Source organism: Zonotrichia albicollis, chromosome 1 (genome assembly GCF_047830755.1).
Source record: "Zonotrichia albicollis isolate bZonAlb1 chromosome 1, bZonAlb1.hap1, whole genome shotgun sequence".
NCBI lineage: Eukaryota > Metazoa > Chordata > Aves > Passeriformes > Passerellidae > Zonotrichia > Zonotrichia albicollis.
This window is the reverse complement of record NC_133819.1, coordinates 132,702,032-132,717,986: the sequence shown is the minus strand read 5'-3', so window position 1 is coordinate 132,717,986 and position 15,955 is coordinate 132,702,032. Positions and strand designations below refer to the sequence as shown.

General features: G+C 39.7%; 1 protein-coding gene across 2 annotated transcripts in view; it reads left to right on the top strand.

Annotated features, from left to right (window-relative positions):
• The window catches only part of CPQ (carboxypeptidase Q), a 148,523-nt gene that overhangs the window by 86,855 nt on the left and 45,713 nt on the right, over window positions 1-15,955 (top strand). For both annotated transcript variants that reach the window (XR_012583124.1, XM_005479483.4), the window contains exon 5: window positions 7,979-8,090. Coding sequence is in view for 1 of the 2 variants with exons in the window: in XM_005479483.4 (XP_005479540.2) it covers window positions 7,979-8,090 (112 nt within the window). In the remaining variant the exon portion in view is untranslated. The remainder of the gene's footprint in view (window positions 1-7,978; window positions 8,091-15,955) is intronic.

The following is a 15,955-nucleotide window of genomic DNA, read 5'->3' as shown; positions in this document are numbered from 1 at the left end:
TAGAGTAGGCTTGTGTTTAAGCATTACTGGACAAAGTATTTTTCTTCTTGTAGCAATGCCCCGCACATCTTAAAATACAGGAGAGTTTATATTAAAATCCTGTCTTCCTCAAAGGTTGAAATGCTGAGCTTGAATAATGATAGTGTATACAAAACACAGTGTCCCAGCAAGAACTGTTTAAATGGTTATCTTTGTAATGCAGTGCTTGAGAAATTTTGGTCAAGTATTTATCCTGCTCTTGGAAGAGCTGGGTTAGATTCCAGAATGGAAGATGATGTGTGATGTGTTTGCTGCAGTCAGTGTGGTGCTACAGCACACAGGATTACAAATTCAGATTGTTTAGGTTTCGGAAGGCCTTTGGTGGAAAAGCCAAGGGACTGATATACAGAATCTTGCTGCATAATACAAATTAAATAACTATTATAAATATTTTAAAACTTGAGGAATGTTGGTTTGCATACAGGAATGAAGTTCTGCCTGGACACAAAATATCAAGTAGGAAGAGTTGCATTTGTTTTGCTGTGCGACTTGAAGAGAGAAAGGTTTGAGGTGGAGTAGGAAGAGAATGAGTCAAGGCAAAAAAGGCCCCCATAAGAAGGGGGAAAGGAAATACAGTCTGCAGATTAAGAAGTGCTTTAAGGAAGGATGCTGTGAAAACTGGTGCCAGCTTTGCTATGTGGGTAGGGAGCAGAAATGCTATTGCTTGGTGTTGCCATTTTCCCAAATATATTTGGAAGCTACTACTGTGGATGATACTAATGCATCCTAAAATTGCCATGCCATATTTACTACTTTATATTTGTAAATCTGTGTATATGAAGACTTTATTTAGTCATAGTTTTGAAAGCAAGTTAAGCATGATGGACTTAAATTTAGTCATGCCAGCTGTTTTAGATGCCTACTACTTAGGTACATGATATGCTGCCTTTCTTTTTTCCTTTATTCTCATGCTGTTAGCACAGTCCTCATAAACTGAAGCCATCTGGCTGTTCATAGCTGTAATGCTATCCAAATGTGTAAATTACTAAAAATGTATTCCCTTATGCTTAGGAACACAGGCCTGAATTTGGTGCTGGGTTCCTCTGTCCAGAGAAGCTGGGATTAAGAGTGTTTTAGTCATAGTTTATTTAGTGCCATAAATTTAATTTGGACTAGAGAGAATAGAAAATTGTGAAGTGAGGGAGTGTTTGTGAGAATAAAAATGAGTAATGAGTATGTGGGGAAGGAGAGAAATTATAGGCAATTTTTAAATTGGATTAAATTTGGGATCCTAATTTTTATCTGACTTCTGTTTTCCTCTGATTTTGGTCCAAACACAAATCAACTTTATATGCTGCTTATACATTTAAGGTAAGTATTGCAGAAATACCCCTGCACTGGCAGGGGGTTCATGCAAGGAAAATATCCAGTTAAATAATGTAAGACCTTGTTTTGGTACTTAGAATTTCAGATGGACTTACTTGGAAGAAAACTAGAGAAAGTGAACCACAAAAATTTGAATAGAAATATTTTTAATGGGTTTCCAGGTAATTGTGAACTGGAGGGGAACACTGTAAACCTTGAAAGCAAGTTAAGCATGATGGGCTTAAATTTAGTTTGTTGCCTGAGGAAACAACTAACTTCTAGCATTATTTAACTGAAAATGTACATGAAGAGTTGAAAAGAACCCGAATTACAGTCTAGAGGACTTCACTGTTTAAGCTTGGTGTTTTGGCATACAGATGCTTGGGATTTGGATGTGTCGTGACTAAGGCCGCTTGATCTGGTTCTAATATCCTGCTTAGCTCTTGGTCATACTCCATTGCAGCACTACTGGCTGGGGATGGAGTGCCTGGATAGGGGCCAGGCAGGAAGGGACCTGGGGGTGCTGATTGACAACAGCTGAACATGAGCCAGTGTGTGCCCAGGTGGCCAAGGCAGCCAAGGGCATCCTGGCCTGTGTCAGGAATGCGTGGCCAGCAGGACCTGGGACGTCATTCTTCCACTGTACTGGGCACTGGTGAGGCCACACCTCGAGTGCTGTGGCCAGTTCTGGGCCCCTCAATTTAGGAAGGATGTTGAGGGGCTGGAGTATGTCCAGAGAAGAGCAGCAAGGCTGGTGAAGGGTCTAGAGAACAAGTCCCATGACAAGTGGCTGTGCGACCTGAGGTTGTTTAGCCTGAAGAAAAGGAGGCTCAAGGGAGACCTTATTCTCTGCAGCTGCCTAAAAGGAGGGTGTAGGCAGGTAAGGTTTTGTCTCTTCTTCCAGGCAACCAGCAAGAAGAAGATAGCACAGTCTTAAGCTGCACAGGGGGATATTTAAGTTGGACGTTAGGAAGAATTTCTTCACAGAAGGAGTGATTGGACATTGGAATGGGCTTCTCCAGGGAGGTGGTGGAGTCACTGTCCCTGGAGATGCCTAAGAAAAGACTGGATGTGGCATTTAGTGCCATAGTCTAGTTGACATGGTGGAATTTGGTCATAGGTTGGACTTGATGATCTCAAAGGTCTTTTCCAAACTTACTGGTTCTGTGATCCCGTGATTCTGTGGTTATGTGATTCTTTGTGTATGTGGTGCTTGTATAAGTTTGCTGTCCTCTTGCAAGTTAAGGTGCTCCTTATCTTCACTGTCTGCTGAAGGAAGATGTAAAGAAAAGTACTTTTCAGTGTTTTGAATATTAAAAGTTATTGCTGTGCTTTTCTATGTGAAATGTGTTGATGGGCAGATTCATTCAATAAAGATCCTATTCTGTGAACCCAAACCTCCACCCATGATGTCTTCTTCATCCATGAAGGGCAAAGATGAAGAATCATTATTCTTCCATTACTCTTGCATTACCTGATACACATCTCTCTCAGGGACATGAAATAACTCTGCATGGTGGTTTTCAAAACTTAATACAAATGTTATTCTAGATTAAATGAAGTGATTGAAAATATTGCTTGTAGTTCTTTCCTAATGTTTCATATTTATGATCTCTAAGGTTGCATAGAAAGAAGTCTTTTCTTTAACTAAAACTAGGATAGACATTTCTTAATATTCTTTTTAATCAAGCACAAGGTAGTTCACCTGCATTTTATGAAGTTTTTGCATGACAAATGCAATTGGCCTGTGTGACTACATATGGGATGGGAGATTATTTTTTAGTGGCATAAACGATCCTGCTTAGAAAAGGATGGCATATGCACATGTATGTGAATGTGTGGTTCCTCTTTGTCATGGTTTGAGCCTGGCACAGAGCCAGTGCCCCCATGAAAATGCCTCACCCTGGTGTCTGCTGTGAGATGTGACCAGGAATAAGCAAAACAGGCTCCAACTTAAACATAAATAACACTTTATTACCTAAAACTACAGGGAAAAAATAGGAAAGACTATAAGGAAAAGAAAAAAAAATTGAAAACCTTACAAAAACCACTTTTCCTCCTCCCCACTCCCTGACTTTCCCAATCCAATACATTCTCTCAAAAATACCAACTGCCCAGCCCGGCACGACACTTTAGTATACTCAAATTGCAGTTCATGAAGAGGAACGGAGTCCTTCTTGTTCCATAGGCTTCTGGAAACACACTGAAATCCCGGATGCTTCCTTGTCACTTTGGCACCGCCCGGAAAGTCCATTTGCCGCTTGTGACATGTTCCTTCCATGCTCAGTGCTCTCACCACTGAGACATGGATCAGAGCTGCTTTTAGGGTGGTCTTTCAAGGATGCCTTGTCTCACTCCAAAAAGGCACAGTCTCTGCTTTTGGGACAACTGTCCCCCCCATATATTTCCAACCCCCTGGGGCCGGGGGGTCCTCACAAATGAACCCTCCTGGTTTTGAGGCACTGCCTCCCCCTAAATGCAGTCTGTGTCACAGGAACAACTGAGTCCATGGCTACAAGAAAACGTCCAGCCAAAAGGCCACTCCAAATCATCTCTCCCCATCCAATCATCTCCACAAACTCCGGGCCAAAGTTCTTATCTCATATCATCTCTCATCTCCCTTCTTATTCAGCTTCGAGGAGGATTAGCATTTTCGCAAGGCCCCAATCATGTAAGAAAGGGTTAAAAGTTTTCAGTCTCTGTCTGTCGGTCCCGGAACGGCTCCCACGCATGCTGCCCACACGCTGCCGCTGCGGCCGGGCAGTCTTCCTCCCCCTTCTCGCTGGCTGCTCTCCTGGGGGGGGAGGGGGGGCTGGCTGCTCGAGGGCTCGATGTCTCTTGGGGCTCCCCCACCCTTCCATCCTTGGAGCCCCCTCAACACCATCTCTGTCCAGGCCTTACCGCATGGCTGGCCCCTCCCCCGCCCAGCAGCAGCGGGCCGGACGGGGGAGAGATCTGAACTCCTCGTCCTACGAGGTCCAAAGAGGAAGTGCCAGGGCAGTGCCCTGCTTTTAACCCCTGTGTATTCTCGGAGGTGTGTCCAAACCCCACTGGCTACACCAGACGCCAGTCTCAAACCCAAAACCTTCATTGGTTTGACCACAGCTTCCCAAAATTCCCAACTTCTTCCTGGTCAAACCATGACACTCTTCCTAATTTTCTTGTGTTTAGAATATTAATTTGTTTTCAAAATATTTCAATATGCTTGATTGAAATGCTGCACATGACCTAAAGGCAGACTATAGGAAACATCATGCTGATGCAGAAGGAAATAGACTAAGAAAGATTAATCTTGTCATGTTGCATGCAAGCTGTCTTACTCCATATTTATTTTTAGTGAATTTGGCAAATATGTACTGTCCTGTACAGTTACTTGTGGTTTCTCTGCATATTTAAAACAAATACTTATACTTACAGATACCTACAAGCATTGCTTTGCCATGCTTGTGTTCTTCTGGTGTTTCTATAGGGTTGTTTTGTATAAATTATTAATGTCTGTGTAGATTTGGAGCTGAGAATCAAATAACAGCTTTGAAAGCAGTGTGGAAAATGCAATAATCATATGTCCTTGATAGCTTTAACTGTCTTTGTTATTAGCCCACCTATACAGAGTATTATAATGCTATTATTTTATTATATTACTTTAAAGAATATAGTGATTTAGACTGAATTTCAGAAATATTTCCATTCATTGCTGAGACACATTCCATCTACTTAAAGACCAAGATAAACACAGTGGGTTTTGTTATTTTATAACTGTGTCTTATTTTAAGAATGTCTATGGCTATCAGCATGATCAGTGAAACTTTCATTTCAGCAGCTGCTACAAAAACATCATAGTTTGAAAAAAACAACTGTTTTGAAGAAACTTTCACATAGAGGTACAATGGTTGTATTTATGTAATTGCTCTTGGCAACAGCTTCAGTAAATTTAAGTTGAAGTTCATCCATAAAATTAAGTGACTTTCTCAATCCACTTGAACCTTGATCTGTTTTGGTGTAATGTTCTGGAGTTGGTGAAGAAGCTTTACAATTGGAGTCTGTAACCCCAAATGAGATTACACCACCTTCTTCTGATTCAGAATTTCCTGCTGTTGCAATATGTGTTGTTCCACAGAAATGAGGAGCAATTCCCACTCAGACACTATTGAGATTGCTCCCAGGGAACAGTGTTAGTGATGTATTTTTTCACTGCTAAAGAAAAGGCATCCTATTGTAAACATGGTTGTTTCTCAATGAGTTTACAAACTTGTTCTAAATAATTCACTTAATCTTGAAGCTCTGTTTCCCAGGAGACAAAATACTTATTTTCTTAAAACTAATTTTTGCTTTAAGAACAAAGAAACCGCATGGTGGTTTTGAAGCTGTGGAATAGACGTCCTTTATACCACAGACAATCGTGTTTTCACTCAGAGCCTTTTCTGTTCTTTTTAAAAAAATAGTATTATTTGTGGATTCCTCATTGAGTGGACTGTATTGAATCTGCATCAGTTGGCTGCAAAGTGTGGTGGTGTTGGAGCTCTCCCCTGCATAGGCAGGTTGCATGGGGCTGCATGTTCAGGAATGAACAGAACACAGAGCAGAATTCCTTCATGCATTGGCCTCACTACCAGCAAGTGTGAACATGTGCACAGTCCTCCCTTAGAAGGAAGCAAAAAGAACAGTCACAGTGAGCCTTTCTCTTCTCTGCTCTCATTTCAGGAACATTACCTCCAAAGCTGGTATTGCTTTTCTCAGATGATCTGGTTTCAAGCTATGTTGCTATTAAGTACTTCTACTGCAGGGCAGTGTCCCTGGAAAATGTGCTGTTTGCAATCTTTTGTGTTGGCCCTTTGAAGGTCATGACATTAAATCACAAAATCACAGGAATACCCCTGAGAAATTCTGAGGCTTTTACAGAGGGGCCATCCATCCCAGTTTAAGCACTTTTGAAGGAGGGGATGTTTTGGAATAAAGATTGCAGCATGTCTATTTTCTACCAAGAAAATGAGTCTGTGCTGGAAAGCAAACACATGTTAAGGCTGGATAACCAGAAAAGGGAGTTGACGCATGAGAAGGAAAGAGTAAGCTGTTCTTCAGATTTTGATCAAAAGCTTTTTCTGCTTCTAAGGCATGACTGTTCTGTTTCTTGTAACACACACATTTATAAAGATCTCACACTCTATTTTCTAAATTTAAAGGGGTTTGGTGCATTCTGGTAGACCCATGGCAGTTCAGTGGGTATGATTATTACCTTTTCATGACTTTTGTTTAATACTATGGGTATTTCAGTTATGTTACCTGAGTTTATTCTTGGTTAGATGAAAAAACACTGATGTATGATGAGTACCTGATACCTTTTATCTTGCCATGATGGTTCATTAATTTTAATAACCAGTGAAAACATACTTAGATTTATCTGACATGAAGAAGAAAATAGAGATTTACATGTTTGGGCTCCAAGTTACTTCCTTGCAATGTTTACTGCATACTTTGCAGCATAGACTCCTGCCCTCCAGGAGTTACTACAGGAAAATGCATTATGTTCTCATTTACAGTGCTAGACTCGTTGTCCAGTGATGAATGGTAGATGTGATAATATGCCAGGAGATCCTCATCCCTTAGGGAGAAGAAGGTGGAAGAAAGAATTAATATTTTTTATATTTTTCTGGATCCCACAACTCTGAGACTTGCTCCACATCAGCTAACCAGAGAGTGGGAAGCATCCCTTTGTGTGCGGCCAGTTCTGAGCAGAACACAGGTGGATGCTCCAGGGTCTCCTTCAGTTTTTCCTTACTGCTGAGTTGTCATAGGTTGAACACATCCTGCTCTTGGTTTTGTGCTGTTGTACCATTTTACCACATTGCCTGCTTGGCTCAGTTTTTATCCCTCCTTGATCTTTCCATTGTAATCATAGATCCATCAGCCCTTCAGCTCAAGGCCCAGCTGGGGAACTGTCACACTTGTGGTATTTGTCCGATGCTACTTGTCAACATTTGAAGGGTTCAGATCTGCAAGTAGATGTTTCTGGAGATGCCCATACTACTATTCTCTACTGTAGTCACAAAACCTTCTTTGCAGAACACCCATCTGGGACTTGCTACCATGTTTTAAAGTATCCTCATGACTAATAAACTATAAAATATCTTGTCATTGTTGTAGCACATAGGGGATCCGGTAATAAATTAGAGGTCCTCTGTGACAAGTACCATAGGTATATAATAAAATAAAAAACCTCTGGGAATGCTTCAGTCTAAGTTCATATTTTTTTCCTTATGCACCCAAAAATAGGATTAATCAAATTTCATGCCTAAGGGCCTAAGCGGATGGACTATGAAAGAAAATTTCACAAGTCAGCAGTGTAGCAGTCCTGCATCACGGGAAAGTATGCACTTTCGTAATGTATGAGATAAAACCTTTCATTTAAACATTTCTCACAGCTTATCTAGTTTCCCTTAGACAGTGGTTTAAAGTAGTAGAATCCCAGATTAATATTCAGCAACTAGAGAACAATGTTTAATTTTATTTGAAATATTTCTTTCCTCCTGTTCTAAACGAAAATGTCAACTTTGTTACAAGATCATTAAAATGCTTAAGTGCTAAACAGGATTTTCTGATTCAGTGTTTTCATGTCTTTTCTTAACTACTTTTTTAGGTTGTATTGGTCAGTGGACATCTGGACAGCTGGGACGTTGGGCAGGGAGCTATGGATGATGGTGGTGGAGCATTTATATCATGGGAGGCATTATCACTCATTAAGGATCTGGGTAAATCTTTAATTTTAAAATATTTTTAATGCATTACATTTCCAGGACATTTTGTATGATATCTAAACTGGATTTTCTATTTTATCTATGTCTCTGAGCACAAATATTAATTTTGTCACTATACTAAAACTAGTGTAGAAAAGCTAGTTCAAAACAGACTTTTTAGATTGTTGAGTTGATATCAAGTAACTTTTCCGCCTTCATCAGATGGAACCTCTTTTTCCTCCTTATTCCCTTTTTCCACAAATGTAACCCGTGGTCAAGAGGAATGCCCACTGTATTCATTAGAAACTAAAATCAGCTGCTGCTCCTGCCCTTGCAGCCTTTAAACAATAAACTATCTTTCCCTGCTTCCCAGTGGAAGGATTTGTGCACTTCAACAGTCTCAGTCTTTCTTGAAGAGCTCTTTGTAGACAAGCTCTGTTATGTGATTAACTGCTTGCATACTGCAGTCCTGAACATCAGACATCCCTGTGAGTTCCTATTCCTTTATTTTGCATTGTTTGAACCTCTGATCTCTCAAATTCCCAGCTTTGGAATGATTGGATTATCAATCTATAACCAAAACAAAGTGTGCCTGTTAAAATTTTTTGGTCTTTTAAAAGCAAACTAAATAGGATTCTTCCAGAAAGAATCTAAGTGTACTCCTTCTTTCAGTGTTTTTTAATTTTTTTTTTTATGATGCTTGGAAAAATTGCCTGTGTTTCTTCCACTTTCAAGGACAAGAAAGTTATTCTGCTGTGTTGGGTATTCTATACTATTCAAAATAAACTGTTGTGTGTTTCTTAAGGGCAAGTTCATGGTGGCATTGTATAATTTTTATTCACTGGGTTTCCGTTCACGCGTGACTGAAATGCATCACTTTCTTCTGTTTAAATATTTGATTTCCTTTGGTAGCAGCCTGTGTGTTTGCTGTGCAACCTGTGGTGAAATGCTGTTCTCTCAGCTGGGAAATGCTGCAGCCTTTGCTGATGGGGACTATTGTGGCCGACTGTTGAGTTCTGCCCTTCTCTTTGTACCAGTGTTCTGCAGGAGCACAAGGCTGGAGAGACCTTCTGGGTCTTCACAGCTGTGGGTCACCAAGGGGCCTTTCACAAACTGGCCTCCATAGTAGATTGGTTAATCCAGATTTAATATCTTTATGCATTCAAAATCTGATAAAAACAAAGAAAAAAAAAGAACAAAAAGAGGAGAGCAAAATAAAAATATGTGAAGATTGTGTGAGAAACAAATTATTGATTTCTATTTAAAATAAATTCCATAGATTGTGTTTTGAATGAGCATTGTGTTTTGCACTGTGAAGACTTTGTTTGATATTCCTTTGGACGCTGATAAATTTAGTCTCATACTAGTTCACCAAATACATTTGAAATGAAGATAAGACAACTCAGTTGACTCTATGCATGTGTAGAAATTTTTTACTGTGTCCAGGGAGTCTTAAAGCCATGGTGCATTATGTAGCCATAAAACTGTGTCAGCATTTACCAGAGTATAACTGATCTTACAGCTGTGGTGATATGATCCTCAATCTGAAATTAACATTCTGAAATATGATTTCTAGAATATTAATTTATATTGTGCAGTAAGAAATAACACTAGTACTTCTGCCATGGTCCTTTGGGTTAATGAAAGCAAAATACTATTGCACTATTAAAGCTATTAGACCAATGATGGTCTAATAGCATTTCATCATGATATCACTGTTACTCATGGACATGGCTTATGGACAAGACACAAATTATGCCTGTTAATTTGGTTTCTGAAAATTTCATTTAATGCACTTCCATACTTTAAACATAGCCTCCTCCCAAAATCATTTAATAGCTATTGGCTTAAGACCAAATACATGAAATTAATTGAAAAATCATTAAAATTATGGTTCAAGATGGTAAGATTTTATTTTAAGCAATACAGTTTGTTTTCTTGCCTCAAGTAAATTTTTTATAAGTTCTTGCTTTTATTTCTAAGTAAATCAGTTACTTAATGTATTGATCTTTATACTTCCTCATATTTCCTGAATCTTCAGTGTTAGTTTTTTGGGTTTTTTTTAATTGAAGTGACAATTTTTGTGCTATATTGGTATATTTCTTTCTTTTCGTTTTGTTTTACTTTTGGGTTTTCTAGCTTTTCAGACACCATAATAGTTACACGCTCCCTACAAGGACGTTTGCCAGTCCAGAACAATCTGAAGTAGTTTTACATAGCCTTCAAAACTTCAAATATTTGGTAGCATTTTTTTTTCCATTTCCATTTTGGCTTCACATGAATATTGTTTCTTTTTGAGGGAAAGGCAACTACATCAAAGTCAGAGCAAACTGAAACTGTTTTGCATTATATTAGCAGAGAGTGGAATGAAAGTATTTTATTGATGTAAAATCCCATGTATACATTTCAGAAGAGTAGTACCTTAAAAGTATAGGGCCAATTGTGATCTGCTGTAGTTTTTGAACGCTGTTTAAAGTTATAACCATTCAGTTAGTTCTGGAAAGTAGAAGAGCTAACAAGTGGAAAGTTTCAGTCTGTCTGAATACTTTGCTTCTAATAGCTGTAATATCTCTCTGCTCAACTTCCACAGTGGGACAATGGGAAGGGGGTACCTGCTGGTGGTGCCATTCGCTCTTATCCATCCTCAGGGAGGAAGCACAGGCAGCAAATTCAGAGCAAATTTCAACTTCTAGAAATTGAAATGGCTACATTTCAACAAGGGGAATCTTGCTATGTTTTCTGTGCAGCTGCAATTTCACTCTCAAATATCTCCTTCCGTAGTGTATAGTTAAACTTCAGTACCAGCTTGCGCACCTGTTGGTGCCATGCTGGCTGTAGACATCTCCTGACCAGAGTAAAAAGAAGCATTTTCCCTAGTGCATCCATATCAAGTTCTTTGTATCAACTGAACTCTCATGGCTTCTTGCTTTGCTGATAGCTAACCTCAGAAAAATTCACTAAGTAATGGTCATACTGACTATTGGTGTTCAAAGGGGTCTTTTCTCACCAATTATAATGAAGCGTAATGAAGCAAAAAGGAAAGAAAAGCATGAATTAAATTCTTGAAGCTTGCATATGCCACTGATAGACAAGATCTGTGGCAAGCTGCTTCATGGCTGATGCGCTTAAAAAAGGAAGAACTGGAAATGTTTCCACAGAAGCTGTTTATGTGAAGAAACATGAACATTTCAGTTGGTTATTACTCCTTAGTCCTTTCAGTGGGAATAAAGACGTTTTTAGAGTCACTGAGGCAGTTTGTGAACTGGTCTGAACTGGTAAACTCCCTATCTTTCAGGGAAGCCAAGGCTGTTGTGATTAGCTGAGGATTTCTGATGCTTAAGAAATTACTATTCTACACTTGCAGGCAGAGTGTCCATGGCAGTAAACTTGTGCAACGTGCAGTTTGTCTTCTGCAATGTCTGACAGCATCTGCCCTGCCCAGTCCTCTGCAGGCTTTAATATTTTGATCTATTTTAACTGATTTTGATGGAGGCATAAAAATATTTAGAAAAGGAAGTTTTTATGTACTCTTCACATAGGTGACTGAGGAGAGATGGGCAAGTGCATTTAGGTCCCATCTGAGGAGAGGCACTTTTATTCTTTTCTTAGAGATGGCAAACACCTGGTTACCAGAACACATGTAGCATTGTGCTAATCACCAGTCTCTTTCCTTTTAATCTGTCTGCAAACTCTGTGTGATGGATTGCAAATATCTCCATGGCAGTATTGAGAGCGTTATTTGGGGTAATTAAGAGATGATGGGAAGACACTGGAAGTGTTTTAGAGAGGAAATGCTAGCAGGTTCCCATCATTAGGCTGAGGGAGTCCATGGGGTGTTGGATGAGCTGTAATGTAGTGTGATGAGGGCCTTTGGAAGCTGTAGGAGACACAGCACTCAAGCAAATTGCAGTTTTCTAGTTTTACAGAACACCAGCTGTGCTGCTAATTACAGCCTAGAAATCTCAAATCCAACTTGTTTTCAGGTTCCATTTATAATTCTAAACTTTTGTTAGTTTGTTAGTTTATGTACAAGGAAGAGCATCTCTGGAGCTGGCCAATGCCATTTGCCTGAGCATTTTCATGTTGGCCCAGTTAGTGCTCTGGTGTTGTTTGAAACACAGCTTCTCATGTCCCTCTCTCACACAAGGAGAGATTAAAAAGTGAGATAAAAGACTAAATAAGCAGCTACACATAGAACATCACCATAAAAATCACACAAAATTTATTTTGCTGCCATATTTTTTTGTTGGTTGGATAGTTTGCAGGACTTGATCCTCCTTTGGATATTGGTTGTCAGTTTCTGTGGAGGAAATATTTGTCCTCCTTTCCCACCATTTCAAGCCTGCAGCTCTTCTTGCTCAGGAGTCACTTCTGCACTGGGTACTTGAGCGGGAAGCAGCTCATATGTGTCCAGTGGATCCAGAGCTTTAGTCAGTACTGCCTCTTTGCTCCTAATCCAGCTGTGCTTCCATACTGCTTGGCTGAGGGGCATTTCCCAGCTGAGGCTGCAGGTGTTCTGCCCTCCTCCAGCCCTGCCAAAGCCACCTCACACTCTAGTGCTGGAAATATGGGCTTTTCATCCCTAAAGGGAGCTTGAAGGAACTGAATAATAACAATAATAGAGAAAGATCTTCAGGAAGTGGTTGTATGGCAGTGTCAGATTTCCAAACATAGTACTTTAAGTCTCTTAACAGCAGTAGGGAGCATACTGGTGTTAGAAATCCAGTTGATTTTGGTAGATGAATTTCAGTGCTTTCTTCTGAAAAACTTCAGAAATTATAATTGTTATGTCTTTTTTTTAATTAAACATCTGGAATAAATTTTTCCCTGTTGAGAATAGAAACTGATGGTGTATGTAACTTGACGCTACAGTCTAGTCTGTTTTCAGAGACCCATCTCTGCTAGCACAGGAGGAATCAAACAGTCAACAGGTTCTTTGTTCACATCCCAGGTTTCTTTCAGCAACATTTACCCACAAGCTCTCTTTCCTTGTTCAAGAAAGAGAGCTTTTTTTCTACCTTTTCCTGGCTGTGTTTGGGTCTCTTGCTTCATTGCTAGCCAACTCTTGGTGCCCTGCCAAGCCCAGAGGTGCATACCCATCCATGAGCTGCTGCTCAGTCTGGGGACATCTTCAGAAGGCAATGGCTGAGCTGTGAATTTGTCAAATGACAAACTTTTCCTCTTTCTCGTCAATTGCTCAAACTGCAGCCAGCGTAAGGAGTTGCCAGTGAATGCTATCTGAACCCCTGCTTCCACTGAAGTGGTCAGTGCAGACTCCAGGAAGGGCTGCGCTCCAAAGACCACCACAGTGGTGGGTTGGGATGCAGAGTGAGCAGTTCCCTGCGCGTGCTGTTGTGTTGTGCACTGAGCTCATGTTCAGTCATGTCTGCCTGCTGCCTCAGACCAGGAAATCTGTGCTTGGACTGTGCCTCAGAGTGCTTCTGAGAGTCCTGTTCTTCCATGTAAGAAAACACTTGCTAAGGGGAGCTGCCAGAGCCAGTGAATAGCAGCAGTCCAGTAGATGAACAGGGAACATTTTCCTCTTTCACAGCCAGGGTAGGATGATGATGGAGCTAGATAGCTGCTAGAGTAGCTTGATGAAGGAAGAATGATTGTTGACAAAATCTAATCCCAGTCATCACACCTTTTACACAGCTTTCCTGCATTCCTAGACGATGATGAAACATGAAAAAGGGAGAAATGTATGGTGATAGATGATAGGGGCCATTTCTTTTCTTTGTCTATTTGCCAGCATTAAGCTAACTGAGGCTTCATAAATCAGCTTTCCTGTAGATGTAGACACGGATCTGGCATGACCAAATTAATGCTTTTTAGAAAAAAGACACAGAAAACTACAGAAATGTTTTTAAAACAATGCATGTAAGAATTTTAAGGTACTGATTGAGTTATTATTACTCATAAGGAGTTGATTAGACAGTTTTTCCCCCCTTAAAACTTACTTAAAATTGAAATTGTAACTCTCATCTGAATTATACCCATGACTAATGTAACTGGAAAACCATTAGACAGATTTTTGTACAGTTCACTGTAGTCTTTGTATGAAGCTACATTTCTCCAGTCCAAATTCACTGGCTAATATATGAGGACTAAAGATATGTTTTATTAAAAACATGATCACCAGAGTAATTCCTTTTCTGCTAGCTTAATTGAAGTCAAATAAATGCAATTTTAACATGCTTATTTTGTTAAACATTTTTCTGAATTTCTTGTAGTGGTGTAATTTGCAGTCTAGGAGATATGTTGTGAAACATAATTAAATGACTACTTTTACAGTTTCTAAAGGACTACTTTTACAGTTTCTGGGGTTTTTTCTTTAATCAAATATGCCTGATATTAACTTCTTGTTCTTACATTCTTTTCACTTTCCCAAGGCTGAGTGTTTTGTTCTGGCCTTCACATTTTCAATTCTATTAAATCTTGGTATGAAATGTCTGCATATGCTGTTACACTACAAATACATTTATTCCTTCATTTTAACATTTGCTTGAGTGCATATTTAGCAAGTACTTAAATCTTCAATTTTCATACTGTTTTGACATAGCAGAAGGGTGACTACAAACATAAAAGGTTGCTAATCTGATGGTAAATTTAGATATATAGCCCTCCATAGCAATTTTGCTCTTTGTCTTGTGGACTGCTGCTTCTCTGCAAGATTTAATTTACCCAGAAAATTAAAGAAAAAAATTGTAGCTTTGATTATCTGTAAAAATCTTTTAAAACCTGACAATGCTAGCTGTTGTGTGTTATTGGTTTTGTTTTTCACATCTCTAACATGGTTGATGTGGTGAAATGCTGAAATCCTTCCAAAATGAAATAAGGGGCATCTTGTCCTTACTGTCATTTTTTTTTAAGGTATAAATTTTCAATATGGAGACAGAAGTGTGCCTGTTTCATTTTCTGACTCATCAGCTCTCAGAATAGCCTAACAGATTTGTTTTCTATTCCAAAGAGCAGGACAGCAGAGGCAGAATTCAGACCCACCTCTCATTATGATCAAACCATGCCTGATATTTGTAATCCCATAGAGTGTGGGAGTGGGCCCCACGTTGCATTTTCTGCTCCCCAGTTTTGTGGGACCACATATACCCTTAAGGAAGAATGTGTTCCTGAAGAGGAATAAAGTGTATTTTAAATCTGGACAGTGTCTTATTCCTTTTGTGGGACTCAGAGAACATGTTTACAGGACCAGAGCAAGGCATGGGGTGGAGGAGTTCTCTGCTGACTCTGCACTTGGCTTTTTTACACAGGCAAGTTTTTGTTTCCTTTTCTTCTCCTTTTTTTCTTTTTCCCCTCTTATTTTTTTTTTTTTTTTTTTTTGGTACACATGATTTGTAATGGCTTCATGACGCTACACGAAACAGTTCTTAGTTTAAAACCTCATGTGCAGAGAAGCACATTTGGCAGTACTTCTCATCTGAAGTGCCCCTCAGCTGTGCTGCCAGGTGGCAGGAAGGTGTCCACAGAGAAACCCTCTCTCTGGCACTGTTGTTGCCTGACTTGCAGCCCATAAACACCAGGCTCTGGGCTTGGCTTCCCTCTTCTCTCCATCACTCCCCCAGTCAAAGGGCTTAATCCATGTCATTTTTAGTTACTAGACTTGCAAATCATTCACAGATTTCCCCTCCAGTCTTGGATACCCAGCTTCTTCCTTGACATTTCCTCTTGGATATTGCATTGCTTTTTAAAAATAAATCTATCTAAAACATCTCCCATTTCCCTTCTCCACTCTTCTGTAAATCTGCCCCTCTGTCATAAGATCATCAGCCTCCCTAAAAACAGAAAAAGAAAATTGTCTGTGTAATCTCAGTGTGTTGCTGCACTGCTCTTAAGGCTGATGGTGCTCTGCAAATCCAGTCTTT